The sequence below is a fragment of the Chlorocebus sabaeus genome, chromosome 21 (assembly GCF_047675955.1).
Source record: "Chlorocebus sabaeus isolate Y175 chromosome 21, mChlSab1.0.hap1, whole genome shotgun sequence".
NCBI classification, from domain to species: Eukaryota; Metazoa; Chordata; class Mammalia; order Primates; family Cercopithecidae; genus Chlorocebus; species Chlorocebus sabaeus.
The window spans coordinates 124,796,072-124,821,635 of NC_132924.1; the positions used below are offsets into that span (position 1 = coordinate 124,796,072).

A 25,564-nucleotide genomic window follows, 5' to 3' on the forward strand; every position below is an offset into this window, starting at 1 on the left:
TGGAGATTTTCCATTGCCTTAATGTCTATTAGATTATTGTCATGTAACTCTCTATAGGATGTAAGCTTAAAAAAATGCAAACTAATTATGTTTAATGGTAACAATGTCTTAAAAACTTTAAATCCTGAAGAGTCACCAAATTTTACTCCTCAAATGTTTTTACATGCTATTCCTAAAGACATTATGCCACATACATATTTTTTTTTTTAAAAAAGTAATAATTAAGAATTATTTGAGAAAAAAATAACCTGTACCTTAATTCTTCCTGATTGTTGTGAGGTGGTGTTGGGAGGGAGGCTGGCACATCAACTGTCTTGGGGCCCTGAGCAAGCGCTCGGGCCAGCAAGTCATCCTGGGGTCTGAAGGGCAGCTGAAATGGTTTAGGTCCTAGAGTTTTGGTAACTGGAAAAGCAAAAACACAAAACCATAAATACATTTAGTCAACACTGATGAATAGGTAGAACTTTACAATTATATTGCCATTTCACAATACACAACTGGCAGAGGTACATTTCTCCGAGGTGTGAAATTTGGAGGCTATAATCATACCTTCGTGGCTCACTAACACTCCGGCTTTTCCAGCAAGTTCTTCAGTTGTTGCAAAACCATTGGCCATCTTCTGACAAGCCATAGGAGGTGGTGTAGGAGGAAGAGAGGCAGGGGGTGTTGGAGGATTACTTAAATTATTCTGCTGCAGGAGACCAAAAAATTTAAATTATATGCTACTGAGCAAATATGCAATGACCTTGCTAAAACTTAGTTCTGTGAATTTTATGCACATAGAAGCAAGGCTACAGAAATGTAATCAAGAGGTACCTTGCACACTAAGAAAAATAATACAAGGCCAGGAGGCTTCTTAGTGGAACAGATTCTCGTGATTTTATGGACATATCAACTTGCTTACTTTATCCAACTTGACTACTTAAGCTCTGAAATTAAGAAGCTAATTTTCTTTATACCTGACTTTATTTATGCAATTCTTCAAGTTTCATGGTCATAGCTAGTGAAGGATAACTTTAAAATGCAATCAATAAGTTGCAAAAAATTATCAAAATTTCCTTTATCATTAAGATACGTCCCAGTTCTACGAAAAACTTAAGAATTTCTGGTCTTAAACTTGTAATACAACTCACATCCGAGATATGAGAATCTGGATTGACTAAGACCTTTAAAAGAAGCAACAGTAGTAATACTAAAGTAACAAAATCATTAATGTAGTTCCTCTTCAGACACCTCTCCCAGCTTCACAGTTACCACCAAGTTGTCATTTACTGATTGATTGGTTTCTCAAGGAGAGAGTTGGAATCTACCAATAACACCATGTCAATCAAGTGCAAGGTGAAATTACAAATTTTGTAAAGATAAAGATTTCATGAGGATGATAAAGTAAGGTTGGAGAACAGCTTATACCAGAAGAAAAGATACTTGTAAGAGTTAAGATAGGTTTTTTTTTTTTTGTTTTTTTTTTTTGGAGACAGAGACTTGCTCTGTCACCCAAGCTGGAGGGCAATGGTGCAATCATGCTCACTGCAGCCTTGACCTCAGGGCGTGGTGGTGCATGCCTGTATTCCCAGCTACTTGGTAGGTTGAGGCACTAGAATTGGTTGAATTTGGGAGGCAGAGATTGCAGCGAGCTGAGATTGCACCACTGCAATCTGGCCTGAGTGACAGAGCGAGACCCTGCCTCAAAAATAAAAAATAAAATAAAATAAACCTACAATAGTCTAGGAATTAGTTGTAATACCTAAATTATTAGATGAGATACATTTAAAATTGTTTAATTTCATTTTTCAAGGTAAAATACTAACTGCTTTTTAAAAATCCCCACCATTTATAATGATTTTGAATTCATTTTAGGAGTTAATAAAGGTTATAAGGAAATAAGGATTTCCATTACCATGGAAGTACATAATAGATATTTCTTGCAATTTGTATTCTTACCTATAAAAAAACTTCAAATGTTTATGCTAGAAATACTTCAGGTAAAACTGTAACCCTGTAGCTGAACTGGTTTTAATAAAACTTGGAAGAGTAGATGTAAACTAGATACAAAAACAAGACAAGCCTATCAATTCTGACATGTTACCCAAAGATGAAACAAGACAACACCTTGGCAGAGAAACATACCTTGTAGATCAACTGAGAATAGTAGTCCGAAACCCCTTCCAGGGTAGCACTGCCAAAAGTTCCTAGAAGTCGATTCCCACTATTAAATTGGCCACTGCCATAAGGAAGAAAGTGCGCAAAGTTCACTCCAATGATTGGTTCCATTAGAGGGAGCAGAGAGAGCTGCTATTAAAAAACACATTTAAGAGTAATGTACATGATAAAAGGGACTCAGTGTAGCTCAACTTTCTAAGACCCGAAGCAACTTTGCTGAATAAGGCTTCAGAAAAATGAGACTTAAAATTTTCAAGTATCAAAATGCTGGAATAAGTGAGAGAGACTACAGACCTTTGAGACTTAAAAATAAGCTTTGTACTAAATGGACGCTGCCAGGTGTCTAACAAGAAAAACATATTTCTTATCTTTGCTCAGCAAGAACGGGGGCATAAACCGAGGCTGAGTACCACCAACAGCACTGTTAGCGACTGTCTCCCACCTTCTGTGACAACTACAGAGGTGTAAGAATAGAATTTACAATGCATTTCTTTGGATCCAGAGTCACAACAAAGTACTGAGGACAGATTTTTCTGGGTACTGAGGCTATTCCTTATGAACATAAGAAAACCTTGACTATCACCTATCAATCTATTTGTATTACCGTAAATCTCAGGTGCCAATAGGATACGGTGCAATTCTGCTTGGAAAAAGTCTACTACTTTCCTTGTTCAGATGTCTTTTAGCATTTGATCTCTCGTGTCCTTGAATTTTTTTTTCTTTTTTTTTTTTGAGACAGATTCTCATTCTGTCACCCTGGCTGGAGTGCAGTGGCACAATCTCAGCTCACCGCAACCTCTGCCTCCTAGGCTCAAGCAATTCTCATGCCTCAGCCTCCCAAGTAGCTGGGATTATAGGCGTGTGCCACAACGCCCAGTAAACGTTTATATTTTTAGTAGAGATGGGGTTTCACCATGTTGGTCTCGAATTCATGCCTCAAGTGATCCACCTGCCTCAGTCTCCCAAAGTGCTGGGATTACAGGCATGAGCCACCGCGCCCGGCCTATATCCTTGACTTTTTAAAGGGGCTGCTCTAAATGACTCACCCTCACCTGTTTCAAGTGGGTAAACGTATCGGTGCTAGAGTACATAGCTTGTTTCTCCTCTTCGTCCTTTTTCCTTTTCTTTGAGCGAGGTGCTGCTTTCTCACCCGTCCTCTGAGTCCGTTTGCTTCGCTGTTTCTTGGTTTCACTTCCTCCATCTGTTTTTGGCAACTGGTTGCCACATCCAAAACCACCTTGCATTTGAGCCCCCAAAGTTTGCTAATGTAATTGGAAAGGGTAAAAAATAAGTGAACAATTTGCACATTTGGTTTTTAGTTCATGCTACTTCAGTGCCAAGCTATGATGCACCATCCTAACATGCCACTCAAAATTAAATAAGGAGGGAAGATAGAGTGGTGTCAAATGCTGGTTTTCCAAAAATATCATCCTTTTCTTCAAACATTATTCTCAAGTATGGAAATCAGTAAGCTGCAAAGCTTGAGGAAAGAGCAGAACTCATTAGTAAGGCCATAGCCCTTTCTGGCAAAGCATTACCCCTTATGCTGACCTCCCTGGGGCTGGAGCCCCTTATTCCTGCTCACTGACTCCAGAAGGGAAGGAGATGCTTGTAGATGGCTATAGGAGCCTCTGCATAGTGGTCTTGGTGAGTTATTTTTGATTCCCCTTAGGAACTAGTGAAATACGAGGTATGCTGAAACAATTCACAGGCTCCAGAAAAGCTTTATAGCGTATGCATCTTAGGTGAGAGAACAGATAGCACCACACAACAATAAAAAGAAAAAACAGCATTTCTTCAAATTAGTTCACAACTATATTTGACTGAAAAATAATGGCCACATACTTAAAGTCAATGGAAGAGAACCTAGATGATAACAAATAAACCTTTTCTTTACATTTATCATTACAAAGTGAGAATAAGCCAAGCCCTGAAAAGGCCTTTAAGGGTAGTCCTATCAATACCTTAAAATAAAGGAATATTTTCAGGCTCCATTATTTCTAAATTTAACAGCAATACTTTGCTATAGACAATTATAGTAGCTGAACTTACTGTAATGAATTCTACATTGAGTCTTTGAGGGTTCTGAAAATTAGTTTCCAGTTATATTCTAAATAGTTTAGCGCATGGATGGCAACATTTTTATGTAAAGAGCCAGATGGTAAATATTGTAAGCCTTTGTAGGTCATATAGCCCCTGGCATAATTACTCAACTCTGCCCTTGTACTTCAAAAGCAGCTATAAACAATTCATACAAAAATGAGCTTGGCTGTGTTCAAATAAAACTTTTAAAATTCACGGACACGTCTGAATTTTGTGTAATTTTTATGTGTCACAAAATACTACTCTTCCTTAGATTTTTTTCAACCATTTAAAAATGTAAAAGCCATTCTTAGCTCATGGAGGGAGACGAAAGCAGGCTCAGACTACTCATCTCCAGGCTAGTTCTGTGGCTCTCAAGGGGAGTCTCCAGGGCAGAAGCAGCATCTAGAACTGGTTTAGAAACGCAGATTATCTGGTCCCACCCACACCAACAGAATCAGAAATGCTGGGGCCCAGCAATCTTGGTTTAACAAGCCCTGCTGGTGATCCTCACACTTTGAGAATCACCGGCCTACAGCAGTACTTCTCCACCTTCAGATGCACACGAGTCACCTGGGGATCTTGCTAAGTCTCACGTTCTGAGAAGCAGGTCTGTGGCGGGAGACTCTGCATGTGACAAAGCTCCCACCCGATGTAGATGCTGCGGATCCCCAAGGACTGCACTTTGAGGGGCAAGAACCTAAAAATTTCTTAATTATATATTTGTATATATAGACTTAAATAACTATATACATACATAAATACTTATTTATTTAAATCACACTTTAATTGGGGGGGACCCACATTTTTAAACTTGACATGTGGTTGTTCCCCACAGCATTACACATTCTTATACAGCACGAATTTTAATATAAACATGCTCAAAATGTAGTCTACATCCTTCAAGGAGCTATTTAAATAATGTTAAATGGTACAACAGAAGCTGCTATGTGAGAACATGGGCATCAACACATATTTGAGATTGGAAGAGGTGAGAAAGGTATCTGGAAAAAGATGATTCAAGAACTGCATTTTAAAAGATAAAAATATATTGGCCAGACATATATAAGAAAGGAGAACAGAAGAGGCAGAAGCAGCAGCATGTGGTATACATAGAGGGGTAAAAAGACAGAAGACTGCAAGTTATTCAATACTCCTCTGGGTTAAGATGTCTTAGAGAAAGTGGATGGAGACTGTGCTGGAGAGTTGGCTGTATTTACTGGTGACAAACAACTGTAAAAGCATAACCGCTAAAATTTACAATAATTACACAGGTCTATCAAGTCAACACTCAGTCTTTGCTGAATGGTCAAAGGCAAGAAAAAGAGCAACACTTGCAAAAAGATGAGCTTCATTAACAATCTTAAAACGAAAAAACTGGACAACTAAATATACCACTCCACCCTTAATTAAAATATGAAAATAAAATCCAATTTGAGAAGCTCTCTAGGGACAGCTTTATGAATGCACCGGTAATGGCACTGTACCTTCTGAAAGATAAAACAGGCAAGAGCTATTAAACAGACCAATTCCCATGACTCAGAAACTCCAGTTTTAGAACTATCTTAATGAAGTTAACTGAAATAAAGGGGAGGGATTCTTGTAAAGGTATATTTACGACTTAGCTCTTCATATAAAAGAAAGAAAAAGCAAATTCAATGTTAGTAACTTAAAACTGATAGAAAATTGATACATGGAAAACTACAAAATAGTATCTACATGTAACATTACGTTAAGTATCAATACAACACTGTAACACAATAGGTTCCCAGTGTGGTATCCCTAAGAGTGCCAAGGGTATTCATAGGAGTGAATGGGCTATCCTCTATATTTTAAAGAGGTTAATGGAAATTAATCACTTATTTACAATAAAGTACATAGACATTTACTTACTTTGCTTTAGTCATATCAACCAGTTGCTACACATCACATTACATATGAAATACAATACATGCCTTTGCTTTTTAAAAAACAGTAAACAAATTATTATTTAATATAGTTTAGATATAAGTAAAAACATGGGTTCCAGAGAGGTAGAAATGAGAAAATGAGAAATGGTCCTTTAGAATAAAAAGGTTGTAGAATAATGTGGAAATATAGTTATTGGTACTAATCTGCTGTAAGTATAATTTAAAACAAAAGAAAAAAGTTGTCATTTTTATCATTTACACTTACCAGTCCTTCAGCTGGGTTCTGCTTCTCAACTAGTTTATTTTCCTTTGTACAGTCATCTTCTGAACAAATATTGCCCTCAGGTTTTTGATTCAAAAGAGAAGATGACTTTTTATTTTTCAATAAGTGTTTCAAAAGTTCATTCCCCGAGTCTCCTTTGGCAGCAGGGGCCCCAACAGAATGGGGAGGACTCTGTGCTGAGGAGACAGGACAGGCTACAGCATTTCCTTCTACCTTACTACCACTCTGTTCCTCCAATTTAGGCTCCTCTTGGCCTGGGCATGACTCTGTCTCGGGTTTTTCCAGTTTTATCTCTTCTGTTTTGGCAGGGGTTTCCATGGAGAGCTTATCTACTTCTGAATTTGCATAAGTCTGTTGATTTGGAGTTGCTTGTGAGAAATCACTATTGGGCAGTTTGTTCTCTACTTCTGTACATAGCTGGCCTGCTGCCATACTGGGAGTGGATGGGCCGACTGGTTCCACCGACTCTTGGTCGGCCTGTTGAGGAAGCTCACTGGGTGTGCTCACTGCAGGAGTAGAGGTAGTTTCTGAGATGCTTGGAGTCGGTGGAGCAGTTATATCTGAATGGGGAGTTGATGGAGCCTTGGTGGATTCTGCATCATCATCTCTTTTCTTTTTTCTTGTTCTTTTCTTTTTCCCTTTTTCCTCTGGGATTATATCAGAATACAACTGAATGAGCGATTGGGTTGATGCCGGATAACTGTGTCCATGGGTTATAGTAGAATCTTGGCCACAGGGGAGACTGCTATTAGCTACTGGAGGTGCTGCTGGTAAAGCAGGTGTAAAAGAAGGCCTCACTGGAGACTGTTGGAAGCTGGTCCCAGAAAGATTTCCATGTCCCTGCTTAACAGAAGAAAAATTTGGGCTTCCAACAGGGATTGATGGTGAATCAGGAACAAATGAAGGAGGTCCTACCTGCCTTCGCTCATTAGTCTGCATGAAAGTTTGGGTGGAGGGTGAATTAATCGATCCTTGTTGTATATTCTGTTGCTGTAAAACCTGTCCCATTTGCTGTTGGTGTTGTGGAGACTGCTGAAGGGGTCTTGGAGGTTGCATAAAATCGCAAGGTAAGTCAGAACTGTAGAAGGGAATCTGGGACACAGATGTCCTACTACTACTTATCTCAGAGCCCACCATGCCATGCTGCTCCATTTCCATCCTCTGCTGCAAAGCTCTTTGTCTATCTACCTCTTGCATGAGTTGGATCCGTTGTCTCTCTTGCTGTTCTCGTAAACGTTCCTTACGTTCCCGTTCTTGAAAACTTTCACTAAAGGGATTGTTGTCATCAAATTCTACCCGAGGTGGTGGTCCACTCTGTGGATTTGCATTTGAGACTGTCCCTGGGGCTGGTGTACAAGTTTTTATTGGTAACTGGGCAATTGGGGGTTGAATTCTAGGAGGATTGAGGGGCAGGTGGGCAGGAGCACTGTTGGGTTGCCACCCAGGTAAATTAGGCATTCTAACTGGGCTAGTATGGCCAGAAATAACTGTTGTGTGCTGCTGGTGCTGGTGCTGAAGCTGCTGTGGCACCATGGGAAAGGAGGGTTGGCTCATGGTGGGTGGAGTGGCACCTGGAATTAGGGGTGGCTGGGGCTGGACACTAGGCATCATGGTAGGTGGGGCCATCGCACATTGCTGCTGCTGTTGCTGCTGTTTGATCCGATAATCTTCGATCAATTCAGCGTGTTCTTTCTGTTGTTTACGAATCTGGAATAACAAAATGCCTCATTACTCATTTATATACAGCACAGGTATTGAAGTAAAACACTGGCTGATGACTTTGGTTGAGGTTATACAGAGGGCAGTTTGGCCCTGTAGAAGCAAACATATTTTGCTTGGGTAACTGCAAAAGTCACAAAAAAATTGAACTGATGAGCCTTAACTAACGACTATCAATCGTTCTTTAACAACAGGATTTTTATAAAGTTATCTGTAAAAGCGCTTCACATATGAAATATCAAAAACGGTTTTGTAAAATAAGTATTAAAATCTTGTGAAACTCATATATACTATTTATACTACACATCAAAAATATACAATAAAAAAAGTTACACAAGCAGCTAATTTTGATGTTCTAGAAATTACATTAATACACAATGTTAGAATAACAGACTTAACTCAAACTTGAATCATTTAAATATGTTAAGATTTCATTTCTTAAATATATAAATTGTACAACATTTTAAGACAAGATGAATTACCAGCATGAGTATCACACCACCCGCCCAGATGAAAAAGACTAAGTTTATAGAACACTTTTAATTTAACGGCTAACACTCAAATTGTAATTTTTTAAATCTACACAAGCTCTGAGGTAGTATTTTGAATAGTCCATAGTCTCTTTTTTTTTTTTTTTTTTTTTTTTTTTGAGACGGAATCTCGCTCTGTTGCACAGGCTGGAATGCGGTGGCACGATCTCAGCTCACTGCAAGCTCCACCTCCCAGGTCCATGCCATTCTCCTGCCTCAGCCTCCCGAGTAGCTAGGACTACAGGCACCCACCACCATGCCTGGCTAATCTTTTGTATTTTTAGTAGAGATGGGGTTTCACCATGTTAGCCAAGATGCTCTCGATCTCCTGACCTCGTGATCTGCCCGCCTCGGCCTCCCAAAGTGCTGGGATTACAGGCGTGGGCCACCACGCCCAGCAACAGTCCCTTAATATAACAGCTGAGTAATATCAATTCATTCATTCCAAAAACCTTTGTGTCCCAATGTGCTCAATACTACAGACCAAATATCAATCAAAATGGAATCTATGTTCCAGAGGACCTCACCATCTCATTCAGCAAGCTAGGGAAAGAAGGAATGCAAAATGATATGTATGTCTTTCAACATCATTCAGTTTTTAGACAAATATGCTAATATGCTAAACCCAGGAGTTCTAATCGTTTTTCAAAGTATTTTTTTCAAAGTATTTTCTTGGGTTCCCCAGGTAAACCAGTATTTTCTGCAAATAATGGTGTTTGACCTCTTCTTCAACAGTTGTGTAACACCTGTTTTATTTTCTTATTTTTCCTGGCCAGTTTACTGGTTAGAACTGAGAAATTACCATTGGCTGGTGAAATAGTAAGAAAGTATAACAGCATCTGGGATATATAAGGTTGTCATCCATGTTTTTCCCATGATATTTTATAATACTTTTAAAAACATTACCAATCAACTATTTATCTTAATATGATTACACTGGATCTTTGGCAACTATGTAATAGATGATGTATCCCATTTTTCAAGTATTAGCTTCTAAATAGGATTTGATCCATGGATATGCAAAAATTAGGCCCTTATCAAAAGACCTTGTACAAATATGCCAGAAGGCAATAAAAGTGCTATAAAAGAAAAACTTTACTAAACATATCTTTACAAGAATGTTAACCTACAGTAAACATGAACCCAGAGAGTAGATTTAAAGAGAAAAGAAAACTTTCATTCTGCAATAATCTTAGTTTTAAACAATTGGAATTATAATCACCTTATTGTTGGTACGTTACTGTGGTAGCTGCGGTTTGAAGATAAGACACTTGAGTCCAAATTCCTAATCTAATAGTTATGAGCAAACATGTACAGTGGGGGTATTTTTTGGGATTTATTTTTTTTTTGAGACAGAGTTTCACTCTTGTTGCCCAGGCTGGAGTGCAGTGGTGCATTCTCGGCTTACTACAGCCTCCACCTCAAGGGTTCAAGGAATTCTCCTGCCCCAACCTCCCAAGCAGCTGGGATTACAGGTGCCTGCCACCATGCCTGGATAATTTTTTGCATTTTTAGTAGAGATGGATTTCGCCATGTTGGCCAGGCTGGTCTCGAACTCCTGGCCTCAGGTGATCCGTCCGCCTCGGCTTCCCAAAGTGCTGGGATGACAGGCGTGAGCCACCGCACCCAGCCACACGTACACAGTGTTTATAACCTCTACAATGAATCAGTTTATAAAATGGTTTGTAAAATCAGTTTGTAAAAAAATGGTGATAATACTAACTCCTTCAGAAAGTTGTACATAAGACAACATAAGTGGAAGTGCTTCCTACAGTGTTCATTATGGAGAGTACTCACATCTTTTTTTTTTTTTGAGATGGAGTCTTGCTCTGTCGCCAGGCTGGAGTACAGTGGCACAAGCTCGGCTCACCACAACCTCTGACTCCTTGGGTCAAGGGATTCTCCTGTCTCAGCCTCCCAAGTAGCTGGGATTACAGGCACATGCCACCATACTTAGCTAATTTTTGTATTTTTAGTAGAGACAGGATTTCACCATGTTGGCCAGGCTGGTCTCCAACTCCTGACCTCAAGTGATCCACCCACCTCGGCCTCCCAAAGTGCTGGAATTACAGGTATGAGCCACCGTGCCTGAATTGAACCTAAGTTTTTAATTTACTTGGGTAAATATACCTAGGAGTTGGCTCTGAACCCATTTTGTACACTATTATTGTTTTATTTTAAATAAAATTTTTATGTGTTTCTTCTTTTCCAGTATATTATTCAGTTTGAACATTCTGATAAACATCTGGTTTATAACAGAAGATAATGGCAAAAGGATTTTATTTTTCTAAAATGAGTCCTTCACGTAAGATATACCAATGTATTTTAAGACCAAAACATTAAGAAATAATAATAATATCAACTCCAAGTAAACAAAAATACTTCCTGGGCCCCCAATTCTTATTCCCAACTAAACTCAGTATCTCCTCATGAGCTCGGTCCTCAGTTAAGTCGAATACTCTCAATGATGTATAATAGAAACATGGTCTTCGCAGTGATTTCTTAGTGCAGAGAAAACAACATCTCTAACTATACCAAGGCTGAAAATTGTTCTTCGAAGTCGAAATTATGAGACTCAATCTCTGTTGTGTCATTTATTGAGTATGTGCTGTGACCATCACTCTAAGTAAATGATTGGTGCTGTTATGGCTACAGTTACTAAGGGGTCTCAGAGCTGTCACTATTTGGCAATGTACTTTTAATGCCATTTACTACTAGTCAAAAAAAAATCACTAGTCAAAGTCACTAATGAATGACATACCAAAACATTCTACTTATTAATTGTTGGTAGTTTCTATTTTGCAAACCTATTTATTACCTGTTCTAGCTGCTTCTGAACCATGCTTTGCTGTTCAGTAACATGCTTGAGTTGTTCTGCATCTTCCTCTGGAAATTCACGCCCAGCTTTCTTGGCGGTACGTTGTTTAGCTGAAAGGGCCTTCTTAGATTTTCTATGAGCACCAATTTGTTCTTCAAGATACTTCTGCTGCATTTGAAGCAGCTGTTGGGTCTCCTGGAGCCACTCTTCATACTGCTTACGCTGTGAATCATCTGAGGAAAAATTAAAATTCAGTTGTGTTAATTTTCTAAAGGGTCCAACATTATAATAAGCTACACAAATCTATTTTGTAAGGAAGTAGTTTCACCATGACCATATAATAGGAAATTTGAAAACACAATACTAAATATTAGACCATTATGTAATAAAATATCAGATTTTAGAAAAATATTTAATTGAGAAAGCCAGAGAATACACATTCTTAAGATGCTGGTTAACTTAGCACTTATAAATATTACAAATCCAATCTTGGAAAAGCAGAAGACTTATGTAATGAAATTCTCTTTTTTTACTAAACAAATTCTCTAACCCACAAGTCAAACTACATACTAAGGTATACAGGCATTTTATGAATACAACTTTACAGATTTTGAAGAGACAAAGACATATCCCATTAAGGTCTAGCGCATAGACTAGGAAATCATTTCCCATGTTAATTTTCCTGAGTTTATAAGTTCTTTCCTATTTCTTAGTAACGAAAAAATATTCTAAATGGAGAGAAAGGGAACCCAGAATGTTTTAGAAGGGAATAATTTAAAGTCCATGACTTATAAAGGAAATCCATACGTTGAAAACATTGGTAATTACTATTTTGTAGTTTATATTTTTTAAAATAAGGGGAGGGAAGAGTTAACCAAGCAAAATATTTTCTACTTTTACAACTGCCATTAATTCTCCCCAAATGGTTGTATCTCTTTATTTTGTACCAATATTCTCTTCTTTATTCTTTAAGGGCACTTTACTTCATTGACACCAAGTCCAAGGGGGAAAAAAAAAAGTCATCGTATGTAGTGAAATTCTGAATATACCTTTTTGACTCACTACAAGACAAAGAAATGAATAAATACATTTCTAAGAAGGACATTTGCTGAAAATAACATCAATGATAACAGAATATTGTCATACATTAAGAATCCAACCAAAGCCAATGGGCACAATAAAGCCAGAAAAAGCCAGTTGGTATAGTTGTTTACTTGTTTTTAATGCAAATATGTATTCAAATTATAATAACAATTAATGTAGGGGGAATTGCAAAAGGTCAGACTTTGGGTTTGTTCCTAAACCCAGAAGTTCCAGTACATGTATGAACTTGAAATCTAGTCTACTAAATTTGAAGGGCATTTTTTAAGAACAGGCTTTTTCACAAGATTTCAGAAGTTCTGCTTCTGGTAGAATGAGACCTACCGCAAGGAAAGCCTTTCTGGTTTCTGGAACCAGGAGAGCAGAGGTGAGCAAAATGAAAAATAATGGTGAAAAAAAAGTTAGCTAAACAGTCTGAAGATTTCAGAAAGGTTCAGTTTGGGGAGAACTTTAAACACTATCCTGAACCACCTTGGGACCCCTGCAAATAACTAGAAAGGATTCAGGGGCACCTTGCATACCTGACCTTTACACCATGCTGCTAACCCAACTTACTGCTAAGTATAATCCCTTTGTTTTTCCCATTTAGTGTCCTTGTCACTTAGGAAGACAGTTCTTAGAGCAAAACGTGATTTAATTCTACAGATTGTAAAGTGCCCAATCTATATACAAAAACAGCAACAACAATATTGAAGAGAATGGGGAAGATGGTTTTTCTGTATTAAAATACTTTCCTGTAACTATAATTCTTCATGCACAGTGAAAAACGCAATGAAAACACACGCCTTGAAGAAGAGTTGCCTAATAGGGCAGCGATGTTTAATAAGACAGGAGGGCACCTGGGCTTGAACTGGTGTACCTACACTCACTTCAGGTTTAGAACAGCACACATAGAGTGCAGACAAGCAATCCCCAGAAAACATTAACTTATTAGATTTATACTTACTGACAAAGCCTGGACCAAAATTTGGAGGATTAGGCCTAGAAATCTGATGTGTTATACTGCCATCCTAAAATAAGTAAAATTTACAAATATGTTTATTCCACATTTCAGTTAAAGGGGGGAAAAAACTTTAAAAGAAAGAAAGAAAAAGAAATGGAAGAAAAAACCCTTTAATTTCCTAAGATATCTTTTAAAGTTTTGATTTTTATAAAAAGTAGAATGAATTTAGTGGTGGCAACCTAATTCTGAATTCTTACTACTATCTCTGAACTATTATATTGTCTAGATTTGGGCTGAAAACAATTATACTTGAGGTAAAGGATTATTCATCAGAAACATAATACAGGGCAAATCAATTACTGCTAACACTAAGCTAGAGATCCACATAAAAAATCTCACTTTCTGATGAAGTTTACCTGGTTTCTTCTTCAATCAAACACAAGTTCCAGATTGACTAAATGCCACTCCACGGCATGGTTATTTATAAAAAAACTAATGTCTCTAACATGCACAAATATAAAAGAAAAATCTGTTAATAAAAATATCAGTCTTATTTTCTACACACGCCTGTAGTCCCAGCTACTTGGGAGGCTGAGGTAGTAGGATCGCTTGAGCCCAGCTGTTTGAGGCCAGCCTGTGCAACACAGCAAGATCCTGTCCCTAAAACATAAAAAAATTAAAAAATTAAAAAGTATTTAATTAGTTTTATTTTTGAGTTAAAAGTCTTATTTCTTCCTGGTGACTGAACAAGCAGTTATTAATCTCACAAGTCCCTGATAATTACCTGACAAATTAATGTTGAAAAATGTTTATCCAGTTGTCACAAGTTCTCCTTAACATGAGCTGTATACAAGGTAATAATTATGAACTAGACTAGCAGCCAGAATGTATTGTGTGCAATCTTCACAATACTGCAAAGCAGTTGGTTTAACATTTGACAGATTAAAAAACAAGAGGCTAAAGAATTTACCCAAAGTTGCACAGTAAATTCATAGTGGAACTAGAATTTCTTTAAAAAACTCAGCTATAAAGGCTATGCTTTTCCCATTATATCAAATGGTTTCTGTTTCCTCTTTTAATAATGAGAAGAATATAATTACCAGCATAATAAATCTAAAGCATAACTGGCAGGGCAAGGAAGAAAACAGGACATATACTATAGTAGGTAGCTCCCTTTTTAAAAAAAAAAAATCATTGACAAAAATACTACATGAGTTTTACTTCCCCAGATACTGCTTAAGAATATAACATATCAGCCGGGCGCGGTGGCTCAAGCCTGTAATCCCAGCACTTTGGGAGGCCAAGACGGGCGGATCACGAGGTCAAGAGATCGAGACCATACTGGTTAACACGGTGAAACCCCGTCTCTACTAAAAAAAATACAAAAAAAAAAAAAACTAGCCGGGCGAGGTGGCGGGCGCCTGTAGTCCCAGCTACTCGGGAGGCTGAGGCCGGAGAATGGCGTGAACCCGGGAGGCGGAGCTTGCAGTGAGCTGAGATCCGGCCACTGCACTCCAGCCTGGGCGACAGAGCTACACTCCGCCTCAAAAAAAAAAAAAAAAAAAAAAAAAAGAATATAACATATCTTTCAACAAGGATGGAAAGAAAAACGGGAAAAAACAAATATAGCATATTATTTTCTAGTTGTTTTTTGTTGTTGTTGTTGTTGTTTTTGAGACGAAGTCTTACTCTGTCACCCAAGCTGGAGTGCAGTGGCGCAATCTCGGCTCACTGCAATCTCTGCCTCCCCAGTTCAAGCGATTCTCCTGCCTCAGCCTCCCAAGTAGCTGGGACTATAGGTGTGTACCACCACGCCTGGCTAATTTTTGTATTTTTAGTAGAGACAGGGTTTCGCTATATTGGTCAGGCTGGTCTCAAACTGCTGACCTCATAATTCGTCCATCTCAGCCTCCCAAAGTGCTGGGATTACAGGCGTAAGCCACTGGGCCCAGCTGTTTTCTAGTATTTACACAAGTTTTACATTTTAAATATAATGGGTTTAATTCTAAAATGCAGGACATGAAAATGTCCTTCTGGAGTTAAAAATAAGTAAATAAAAGTAAAACCAAGAGTCCTGAGCACTTGGTTTTCCCATCAAGTGACTTTTTACCCTTAGGTATATAAATCCTTTTCAGAAATCACAGCCAATTTTTTTAACCTTAATTTGTCTTTTGTTTAGAAAGCAATAAAATGTCTTTTTGGTTATTTTTGGCTGTGCTGATAATATGTCTTGGCAGTCTTCTCAGGCTACTATTTAGGTTGGTGCAAAAGTAACTGCGGTTTTTGCCATTGGCAAATAGCGCATGGCGAAAACCGCAATTACTTTTGCACAAACCTAATACTACTCTCTAGCAGGGGCCTTACTTAGTTTGCTAGAAAACAGAAAAGTGTGCATTCTAGAGTGACTCATTATAGGCAGTGTTACCTGAGGAATGGCTTGTGGTCCAAGATTCTGTCCTTCACTATTCTGAGTTCCAGTTACCGCCTGGCCCATAAAAGGGAACCTGTCAAAACAGGGGACACAAGTATCAAATTATGAGTGTTTAGAAATTATTGTTTATTAAAAACTTTATTAGGTGCTTAACAGTTTTCTCTTCCAGAGAAGAGTAGTAGCAATTTCTTCTTCATCAAAACACTAAAGCCCTACCTTTCATGTACTGAGCAGATGTGATCCTCACTGTAACTCTATGAGGTGTGTGCTCTTAGCACCCTCATGTTACTTATGATGAAAGTAAGACTCAGACATATTCCGTAACCTTCCCCACAAGGCCTAGTAGGGCTGCAATAAGAAGCTAGCTAAGCTGACTCTAGAGGTTTTACTCTCTATTATGTGCCTCACTCTACCTTACTAGAAAATGAATTCTAGCCTTCAGAATAAAAATAAAGTGATTTAGTTTTATAACATAAACTCTAAGAAAATGTTTTCTCATTCCAATCTTTATTAAAAACTAATTGGCAGCTTAGCTATTTTATATTCTAAAACAAAAGATATTTCCCAATTTAAGAATTTTCATACATTTCTATATCTAATTTTAGAGCATATCAAAAACTGACCACTGGCCAAGATGAGTCTGCATGGTTAAAGCTATTTAGAGAAATGTTACTCATTCTAATTAAAACCATAAAAACTTCACAGAAGCATTACTGCTGACATGAAAATATTTCCTCTGGCATTATCAAAAGCTTTAATATATCAAGATACACATACAATTTTCAAAATGTATTCCAAATGCTGTATATTACTATTTAAGTACTATTAGGATATAGAATATGTTTTTAGTTTTTTTACTCAGGTTTTTCATTTATCTATCACCCTACCCTCTGCTACAGGTCTGGTCTAAATGATCTTCTAATCCAAATGCCACACATGGTCTATCATCCTAACTCAACGTATCACACTACTCTAAGGAGGAACTATCACTTCCACTTTTACAAAGCAGTCAGTAGAATGGAAAGCCATCTACCTGATGCATGACTAATGTATCTAACTGGAGGACACACGATGCTGAAAGAGCATCAGATGCTGGAAGGTCTCAAATTCTGAGGTCCATATTTAAAACTAAGTGCTGGTCAGGCGCGGTGGCTCCTGCCTGTAATCCCAGCACTTTGGGAGGCCGAGGCAGGTGGATCACCTGAGGTCAGGAGTTCAAGACCAGCCTGGCTAACATGGTGAAACCCCGTTTCTACTAAAAATACAAAAATTAGCTGGGCATGGTGGCACGTGCCTGTAATCCCAGCTACTCCAGAGGCTGATGCAGGAGAATCACTTGAAACCCAGAGGTGAAGGCTGCAGTGAGCCAAGATCATGCCATTGCACTCTATCCTGGGCAAAAAGGGCAAAACTCCATCTCAAAAACAAAAACAAAAGCAAAAAAAACCTAAGTGCTAAATAAAACTCAGCATTTCCTTCTGTTTTGAATAAACGTAGAAACTACAATATTATTAGCAGTACCGTGGCTATCACCAATAGAAGACAGATTATTTTCCTATCAAGTGTTGCAGGCACCTAATAGATTAGTTATATTCACCATTACTTTTAAATTATGGCTTATTGCTAATTTGTTAATTAAGGAGCATATATACTATAATCATATTTTGATAACTATATTTCAAGTATAATCATTTCCTTTGTAACACTATGTTTTTAATTTTCTGCATATAAAACATTCTGAGAATTTCAAAGGCTTTACTGGAATCCAAACAGATTCAAGACATAAAACAGTTAGGAACCTCTATGATAGACAAATAGTGTTAATAAGTATTGCTCAATAATGAAAATCATTGGAAACCACTATCACTACTTTGATCTCAAAAATGCTTCTTAACCATGTCCAAAGTATCTCAACAACAGAACTATACCGTTAAGAATTCAACTTTCTTTGAAGTATATACATCTTAAATTCATGCAAATTTTATATTCAATTTTATAATCATCCACATTTCTTTTTATATAAAAGTTTTTCAACATGATAATTAGACTAAATTGAGGCTTTATGCTTACTTTATTGACAGAGGTTCTCATATAGTAATACATATAAGCCTCATTCATGAAGATTGTTAAAAATACAGACACACAGGCAACCATCCCCAGATATTCTTATTTAGTATGTCTGCAGTAGAGCAAAAGAATCTGCATTTTTAAAAAAATTACCACATAATTCTCATGGTGTTCCATGATCAAAATTTAAGAAACAGTGCCCTGTGGTTAATAACCCTTAGAGGGCATAATTTCAAAAATTCAGATATTGAAATAAATCCTATTGTCTTATTTAATGTATAATTTCTATTTTCCTCCTAAGACACAAAAGACAAAAATCTGTAACTCTTAACTTCCAACTGTCCTCTTATCTATTCCTTGTAACTTTATTTTTCTGATTCAAAACCAGTTTGGAAAGCTTTTATTTTAGAGCTTAATTTATAGTTGCCTTAATCACTCAGTGTCTTAACTGAAAAAAATCTTAATTAACATGAACAATTGTAAAAGTATTTAAAAGAGCGCAAACTTAAACACCTTGAGGAATCAGGAAATCCAATCTTCCAAATCTTTTTAAGATGTTTTACATTTACCATCCTTTAGACTAATGCTCTTGCACTGGTTCTTACACTAATTCCTTACATTGGCATAGCATTTTATATCTGATCATATCGAGCTGATACCATGACAACTTAAATAGTATTGTTCATTCCTAGAACAAGGGCTTTCAATTTTCTGTATGTGTTTTTTTAAACTAGTAATGATTTCATGAACGTGTCTAGATGCCCAGTAAAAACCATCAGCCCCTCCACCTACCTGCTCATCACCATTGGTGGCATGCCCAGATTGTTTTGTGCCATCACTTTATTTATGCCTTTAAGGGCCACCATTTTGGCTTTCATTATCGGATCTGTAATTGCATCAAAATCTAGAAAAGAAATATAAAGTTACTTATTTCATAGTAATTGGTTCAAGGTAATTCAAATATCACAAGAATTATGTAATTTGCAGGCTTTTAAACTTTTACTATTTAATAATCATTACAGATTTCTGAGATGGCAACCTTATCCTCGGTTTAATCACATCTCAGTAGTTCTTAGTTGAATCATGCTTTAATACCTTAGTCCTGCAGGAATTAAAACAAAAAGTCAAATTTAAGGGAGATTATAAGCAATCATCTAAAGCAATGCAATTAATTCCCTTTCATCCAAACTTTTGCAATGCTAATCAGAATGGCTTCTTCAGTAAATATAACATCACAAATAAGAATTTGCAATACTAAGGAATTCTACTAAAGTAGTTATCACTCTTAAAAGAAAAACGTATCAATTTCTTAAGGGTATACCCTCACAGTAAGAAGCTACTAAGAAAAAACCTATTTGCATCTAAATGAAAAAAAAGGAGCAAAATGATGAAATTAGGGATATATAAAATGGAACGTCAATTTTATTATTTAGAACAAGACACGTTGCTTAGACATGTGCCCTTTGATTGCTAATTCTTATTCTTAGAGGCACTGAGGCATTTTGACTGCATTGCTTCTGTTGTTTTTAGAATCAGTAAACCATTAGAAACAAGTTAAAGAGGTTTATATAGCAAAAAATTGCCAAGCATTTGTCATACACAAAAGGACAGTAAAAAGCTTTTTTTTTTTTTTTTTTTTTTGAGACGGAGTCTCTCTCTGTCACCCAGGCTTGAGCGCAGTGGCGGCGATCTCGGCTCACCGCAAGCTCCGCCTCCCGGGTTCACGCCATTCTCCTGCCTCAGCCTCCCGAGTAGCTGGGACTACAGGCACCCGCCACCTCGCCCGGCTAGTTTTTTGTATTTTTTTTAGTAGAGACGGGGTTTCACCGGGTTAGCCAGGATGGTCTCGATCTCCTGACCTCGTGATTCGCCCGACTCGGCCTCCCAAAGTGCTGGGATTACAGGCTTGAGCGACTGCGCCCGGCCAAAAAGCTTTATTTCTATCATAATTTTCTTAAATTCATCCCTCCATGACTGAAAACATATGGCAACAATGGTTGGAATGTAGGAACTAAGGAGACAACTAGTTTCTATTAAACAATTCCATAAATAATAGAATTGAGGTAAGTTTGTAACCCAGTTTTGAATCTCTTAATTTACCTGGAAAGAATCTAAAACTCTTCATTGTTTTCTTTTTTTTTTTGAGACGGAGTCTTGCTCTGTCGCCCAGGCTGGAGTGCAATGGTGCCATCTTGCCTCACTGCAACTTCCACCTCCCAGGTTCACACCATTCTCCTGCCTATGCCTCCCGAATAGGTGGGACTACAGGTGAGCACTGCTATTCCCAGCTAATTTTTTGGGTTTTTTAAAAAATTATGATACTTTAAGTTCTGTGATACTTGTGCAGAATGTGCTGGTTTGTTATACAGGTATACACGTGCCATGGTGGTTTGTTGCACCCATCAACCCGTCATCTACATTAGGTATTTCTCCTAATGCTATCCATCCAATAGCCCCCCACCCCTGACAGGCCCCTATGTGTGATGTTCCCCTCCCTGTGTCCATATGTTCTCACTGTTCAATTCCCACTTACAAGTGAGAACATGCAGTGTATGGTTTTTTGTTCCTGTGTTATTTTGCTGAGAATGATGGTTTCCAGCTTCATTCATGTCCCGTGTTGCCCAGGCTGGTCTGGAACTCCTGAGATGAGGCAATCTACCTGCTTTGGCCTCCCGAAGTGCTAGGATTATAGGCGTGAGCCACACTGTGCTCAGCCAACTGCTTTCATTTTAAAGCTCAAGGAGGGCCAGGCATCGTAGCTCATACTTGTAATCCCAGCACTTTGGGATGCCAAGACGGGCAGCTCACCTGAGGTCAAGAGTTCGAGACCAGCCTGGCCAACATGGTAAAACCCCGCACCTCTACTAAAAATACAAAAATTAGCCAGGCATGGTGGCGCGTGTCTGTAGTCCCAGCTACTTCGGAGGCTGAGGCAGGAGAATCACTTGAACCCATAAGGTGGAGGTTGCAGTGAGCTGAGATCACCCCACTGCACTCCATCTTGGGTGACACAGTGAGACTCCATCTCAAAACAAAACAAAACAAAAACCCTCAAGGAGGAATAGAAAAACTCAGTGCTCTGTTCCAACTGTAATTCTAATAATAAAATCTTATAAGCATATCGCATGCTACTCTAATACCCACAGTAACATATGCTGAGACTCAAGAAAATTCCTACCAATATTAGGGAAGAATGGTTCTGATCGCTGACGAATCATGGCTTGCATCTGTCTTTGCTGCTGCTGTTCTTGCCTTTCTTGATCCAAAAGATCCTGTAGAAGCAGCGGCTGTTCTTCTAGAAGAAGGGGCCTCTCTCTATTCTGCTGTGCTAATGTTTGAGGAATCATTAGTTGTTGGGGTCCAGACACGCTACTGGTACCAGACTGACTTGTGAGAGGCCCAGTCTGAGTTGTAGGTTTTCCTGTCCCCAAATTGTGGTTAACTGTTGACTGACCTGGAATGAATCCTGAATTTACCTGCACACCCTGAGAAAAAACATGGTTTACCCTAGAGACTACTGTTACATTAGAATTCACGGTATTATCCAAAACATGGCCAGGCGGTGCTATTAAAGGAGGCAAACTTGACACATGATTAGACGGTGAGGCCGGCAGAGTTGGTGGTGGAGACCCCAATGGCCTAATGTCTGAATTATCAGATTTTTCATTAGCAAGTAAACTTGAGAGAACTGGAGTTGATCCAGTTATGCCACAAGAGTTTATTACATCTTGAGCAGGTAGCTGAGTGGATCCTTGAATGACATTTGCACTGGAGTCAGCGGTTTCTCGATTCGTTCTTTTCTCACATAGATCTGGATCACAAGGATGCAAAGAAGTCTTTTCTCCATCATTTAGGTCTGAGTGAGCAGAAGCCTGTGAGCAGGGAGGGTCAACATTATCTTTATTCTCATCGCTTTTTTCAGTTTCACATTTGGATTCCACCTTAGAATTTGGAGACAATACTTCCATTTTTACCTCATTGGTAACAGTGGATTTTTTCTGTGGTGAATGTTTATCAGAGAGAACCAGAGTTTTGTCTTCTTGTTCCTTTTTTTTGGGTTCAACAGATGCACACTGATTATCTAACTTATCATCCATTGGAAGGTCTAGCTCCTCATTAAACATGCTTTTCTTATCTCCCAGGTCAAGTTCTGGATCTGTATACGCAATGATATCAAACTCTCCTGACCTTAAGAGGTCATCCAGGTTGGGATCATTAGTTTCCAAATTATCTAAAGTATCCAATTCAACTACCTTGCCATCTTCTGTATCTAAATTTAAGTTTTCAAGATCTTCATCATCTAAGTCTTTGACTTCAACCCCCTCAAGGTCTTTAACATCCAGTTCTTTCACAGAAGGGTCATCAGAATCGAGTTTTTCTTCTAGACCATCAGAAGGTTGGGTGGTTATCTGTAAATTATCAGACGTTGTTTCAGATGGTACAGATGTTGACAAAGGAGCTTCTGAAAATTCACCACCTAGTGGATGATTCAGAGTCCTCATGACCACAGAAGATGAATGGACAGAATGACCTTGCTCTTGTTGAGATGGTGGCACTTGTTCCAAATCTGGGTGCACAGGTAGCTGATTAGGTAGACCGTGGGGAGGTCGTCTCATGGGCTCTGTGTGTCTAGGGCCCGGGAAGTCTGGCCGGGGAATGAAGTTTCCATGTCTCAGATTAGAAGATGCCTCTACAACGGTGCCAGGTGGAGCACTGAAAGGCAGCCGTTGCCTTCCGTCAGGAGCCCTGTGTCTCAGTTCAATATATGCTTGGCCCAGTATGTTGTGCTGCTGAACTGGCAGGCTCTGTGGTGAAAAATGCTGAGGAAGTCCAACTGGATTATTCATTTGTGAGTTATTTAAAGGCCTAGGCATATCTACAGATATTGATCTTCTTAGTTGTGGAGAAACTCCAGATCCCTGTATTTGTTGAGGAGGCACAAGGAAGCGCTCTTGACTCGGCATGGTACCATGACTACCTCCTGGAAATCCAAATCTTAAAAAAATAATAAAAAAAGCAAAAGGTACTATGTTAAATTTAGAGTTAAGTTGAAAAAAAGGGGAAGTTTTCAATTAAATTGTAGATACAAAATTAATGTTGCCAAATACAATGACTTACAAAAGCAAAGTTATCGCCATTAAAAAGTATTTACAGATATTAATATGCAAGTAAGATTTTGGTAAGTATCCTATAACGAACACCATTATCTGAGCTCTAAAGGCTTAAGATTTAACAGATAACAAAAATGAAGACAAAGGAACAACAACCAAGCAGATGAAATCAATTGTTTAGAGGTAAGAACAATACTACTCGAGTTTTTCAGGAAGAGTTTCTTTTATCTATATTTAGGGAGGTTCAATGGAGGAAGCTGATTTGGGGAGGATGTTTGAGTTAAGATAGGTCTTCATACCTATTGAGGGACTTACAGGCCTCAGTACGTGAGACTACAAAGGCAGAGGTTTGACGATGGAATAGACTAAACTTATAGTCAGAGAAAAAGATGAGTAGGCCTCATCTATAGAGATTAAGTAAATGAATAAATTGTTGGGCTATTTTATATTGTACTTCCTTCTAGATAGGATTACAGGCAACTTAGAATATAAAGCATAGCAAGAGGCATAAATTATAACAAGGTGGAAGAAAAAAGGGAAATTAAGAATAAGATTACAGGCAACTTACACAGAATATAAAATGTAGCAAGAGGCAAAAATTACAACTAAGGTGGAAGAAAAGGAAACTGAAAGAATATAACATGGAGGTAGATGTAAGACTAAAAGACATAAAACTAAAAAGCATATCTTAAAGAACTGTTTCCTTATTATAACTAGGGCATAGGTTTGGCTTTGACTTTAGCCACTTTGAAAAAGGAAACATTCTTATGATTCATCGCCACTAACTTACAACCCTATCTCACCATGGAAAGTTCCCAAAGGGAAAGTCCTTTCAGTTTAGAAATCTCTAAAATTTATCATTATTATTATTTTAATTGAGACAGAGTCTTGTTCTGTCTCCCAGGCTGGAGTGCAGTGGCATTACCTCGGCTCACTGCAACCTCCACCTCCTGGGCTCAAGCAATCCTTTTGTCTCAGCCTCCCGAATAGCTGGGAACACAGGCGCGCCACGCGCCACCACGGCCGGCAAATTTTTGATTTTCACTAGAGACAGGGTTTTACCATGTTGGCCAGATTGGTCTCGAACTCCACCTCAAGTGATCCGCCCACCTTGGCCTCCCAAAGTACTGGGATTACAGGCATGAGCCACTGCACCCAGCCTAAAATTAATCTAGAATGTAAACTTAAAAGGTAGAAATTTGGAGAGAGGACAAGTCTCACCAAATCGTAGGAGGCTTTGCCTACACAGAATAGCTACATTTTGAGGATGTCGTATAATAAACTACATCATTAAGGGTGCAAGGTAGTGCTAATACAGTTAATACTTAAAAACAAAGGTAACGTTTTCAGAGTCTCTAGAGTTCTTAGAGGGGGAAAAAATGTCTACGACCTCTCATTAGCAGAAAATAACTGATTTTATATATATCAGAGGGGAGAAAGAAATAGAAAAAGCAGTAACAGCTTCCCGATTAATACTAACTTCATTTGTATATTTATTTTTTTTAATTTTTAAATTAGTTGAAGAGGTGGGGGGGGGGGTCTCACTATATTGCCCAGGCTGGTCTCAAACTCCTAGATTCAAGCAATCCTCCTGCCTCAGCCAATAGCTAGGATTACAGGCACAAGTCACCACACTTGGCTCTGTTTCCCTCTTCTAATAGCAATTTAAATTTGGCAGGAAATTAAAAGCATTACCTAAATCCATGAGGTCTCATCCCCATACTAGCAACATCAGGAGGATAGGGTCCACGCTGATCTTTTGGGAAAACAGCGTATCTAGGTCCTAAAGGAGGGGCAACAGGAGACCTAATGTTCCCAGGATAAGGAGGTGGGGGTCTGGCGAAAGCCTGGTTAATATTCTCTGGTTGCCAGTGTTGAAGAGGCCCTGGATGAGGCACTGCGGGTGAGTCCTGTGACCCCTTCTCCTGCCGACCTGCAATCTTCTTCTGCTGTTGCTGCTGGAGAATAATTTCACGCAACTTCTGCCGCTAAATGGGAAGAAACAAGAATCACTGGAATTTGTGGTAATTAATGGCTTTTTAACGGTTATTGGCTTTTTATTTTTAGATAGCCCAGGCTGGCCTCAAATTCCTGCGCTCAAGCAATCCTCCTGTCTCAGCCTCTCAAGTAGCTGGGATTACAGGCATGTGCCACTGTGCCTGGCAGGTTAGTGGCTTTTTAAATCCTGATACTTTCATTATGTGGCTACCGTAATATTTCAAAGTCTGATGAAACACCAGTTACATTTAACTCTTCAATATATTAGGAAAAGTAATTTGATGATTTGGGTACTTTTACTTGCCAGACAACTATCAGAAAACAAAGCTCCAATATTTAAGGATCCGATGTGAATTCATGAAGACTGAAATCAGATACAGAATTAAACTGGTGTTAATTTCATCAATTTCA

The 25,564-nt window shown here is 38.4% G+C and overlaps 1 protein-coding gene across 12 annotated transcripts in view; it reads right to left on the reverse strand.

The window, feature by feature from the left end:
- KMT2C (lysine methyltransferase 2C) overlaps positions 1–25,564 on the reverse strand; it is a 290,786-nt gene that overhangs the window by 20,952 nt on the left and 244,270 nt on the right. For 6 of the 12 annotated variants that reach the window (XM_073009508.1, XM_073009512.1, XM_073009515.1 and 3 more), the window contains 11 exons: positions 24,851–25,143; positions 21,223–23,039; positions 18,837–18,948; positions 15,972–16,050; positions 13,550–13,613; positions 11,503–11,735; positions 6,418–8,142; positions 3,213–3,422; positions 2,128–2,292; positions 550–691; positions 255–402 (listed from right to left, as the gene is read on the reverse strand). In XM_073009508.1, the coding sequence (XP_072865609.1) occupies positions 255–402; positions 550–691; positions 2,128–2,292; positions 3,213–3,422; positions 6,418–8,142; positions 11,503–11,735; positions 13,550–13,613; positions 15,972–16,050; positions 18,837–18,948; positions 21,223–23,039; positions 24,851–25,143 (4,988 nt within the window). The remainder of the gene's footprint in view (positions 1–254; positions 403–549; positions 692–2,127; positions 2,293–3,212; positions 3,423–6,417; positions 8,143–11,502; positions 11,736–13,549; positions 13,614–15,971; positions 16,051–18,836; positions 18,949–21,222; positions 23,040–24,850; positions 25,144–25,564) is intronic. The other 6 variants (XM_073009518.1, XM_073009516.1, XM_073009509.1 and 3 more) reach the window with 5 other exon arrangements.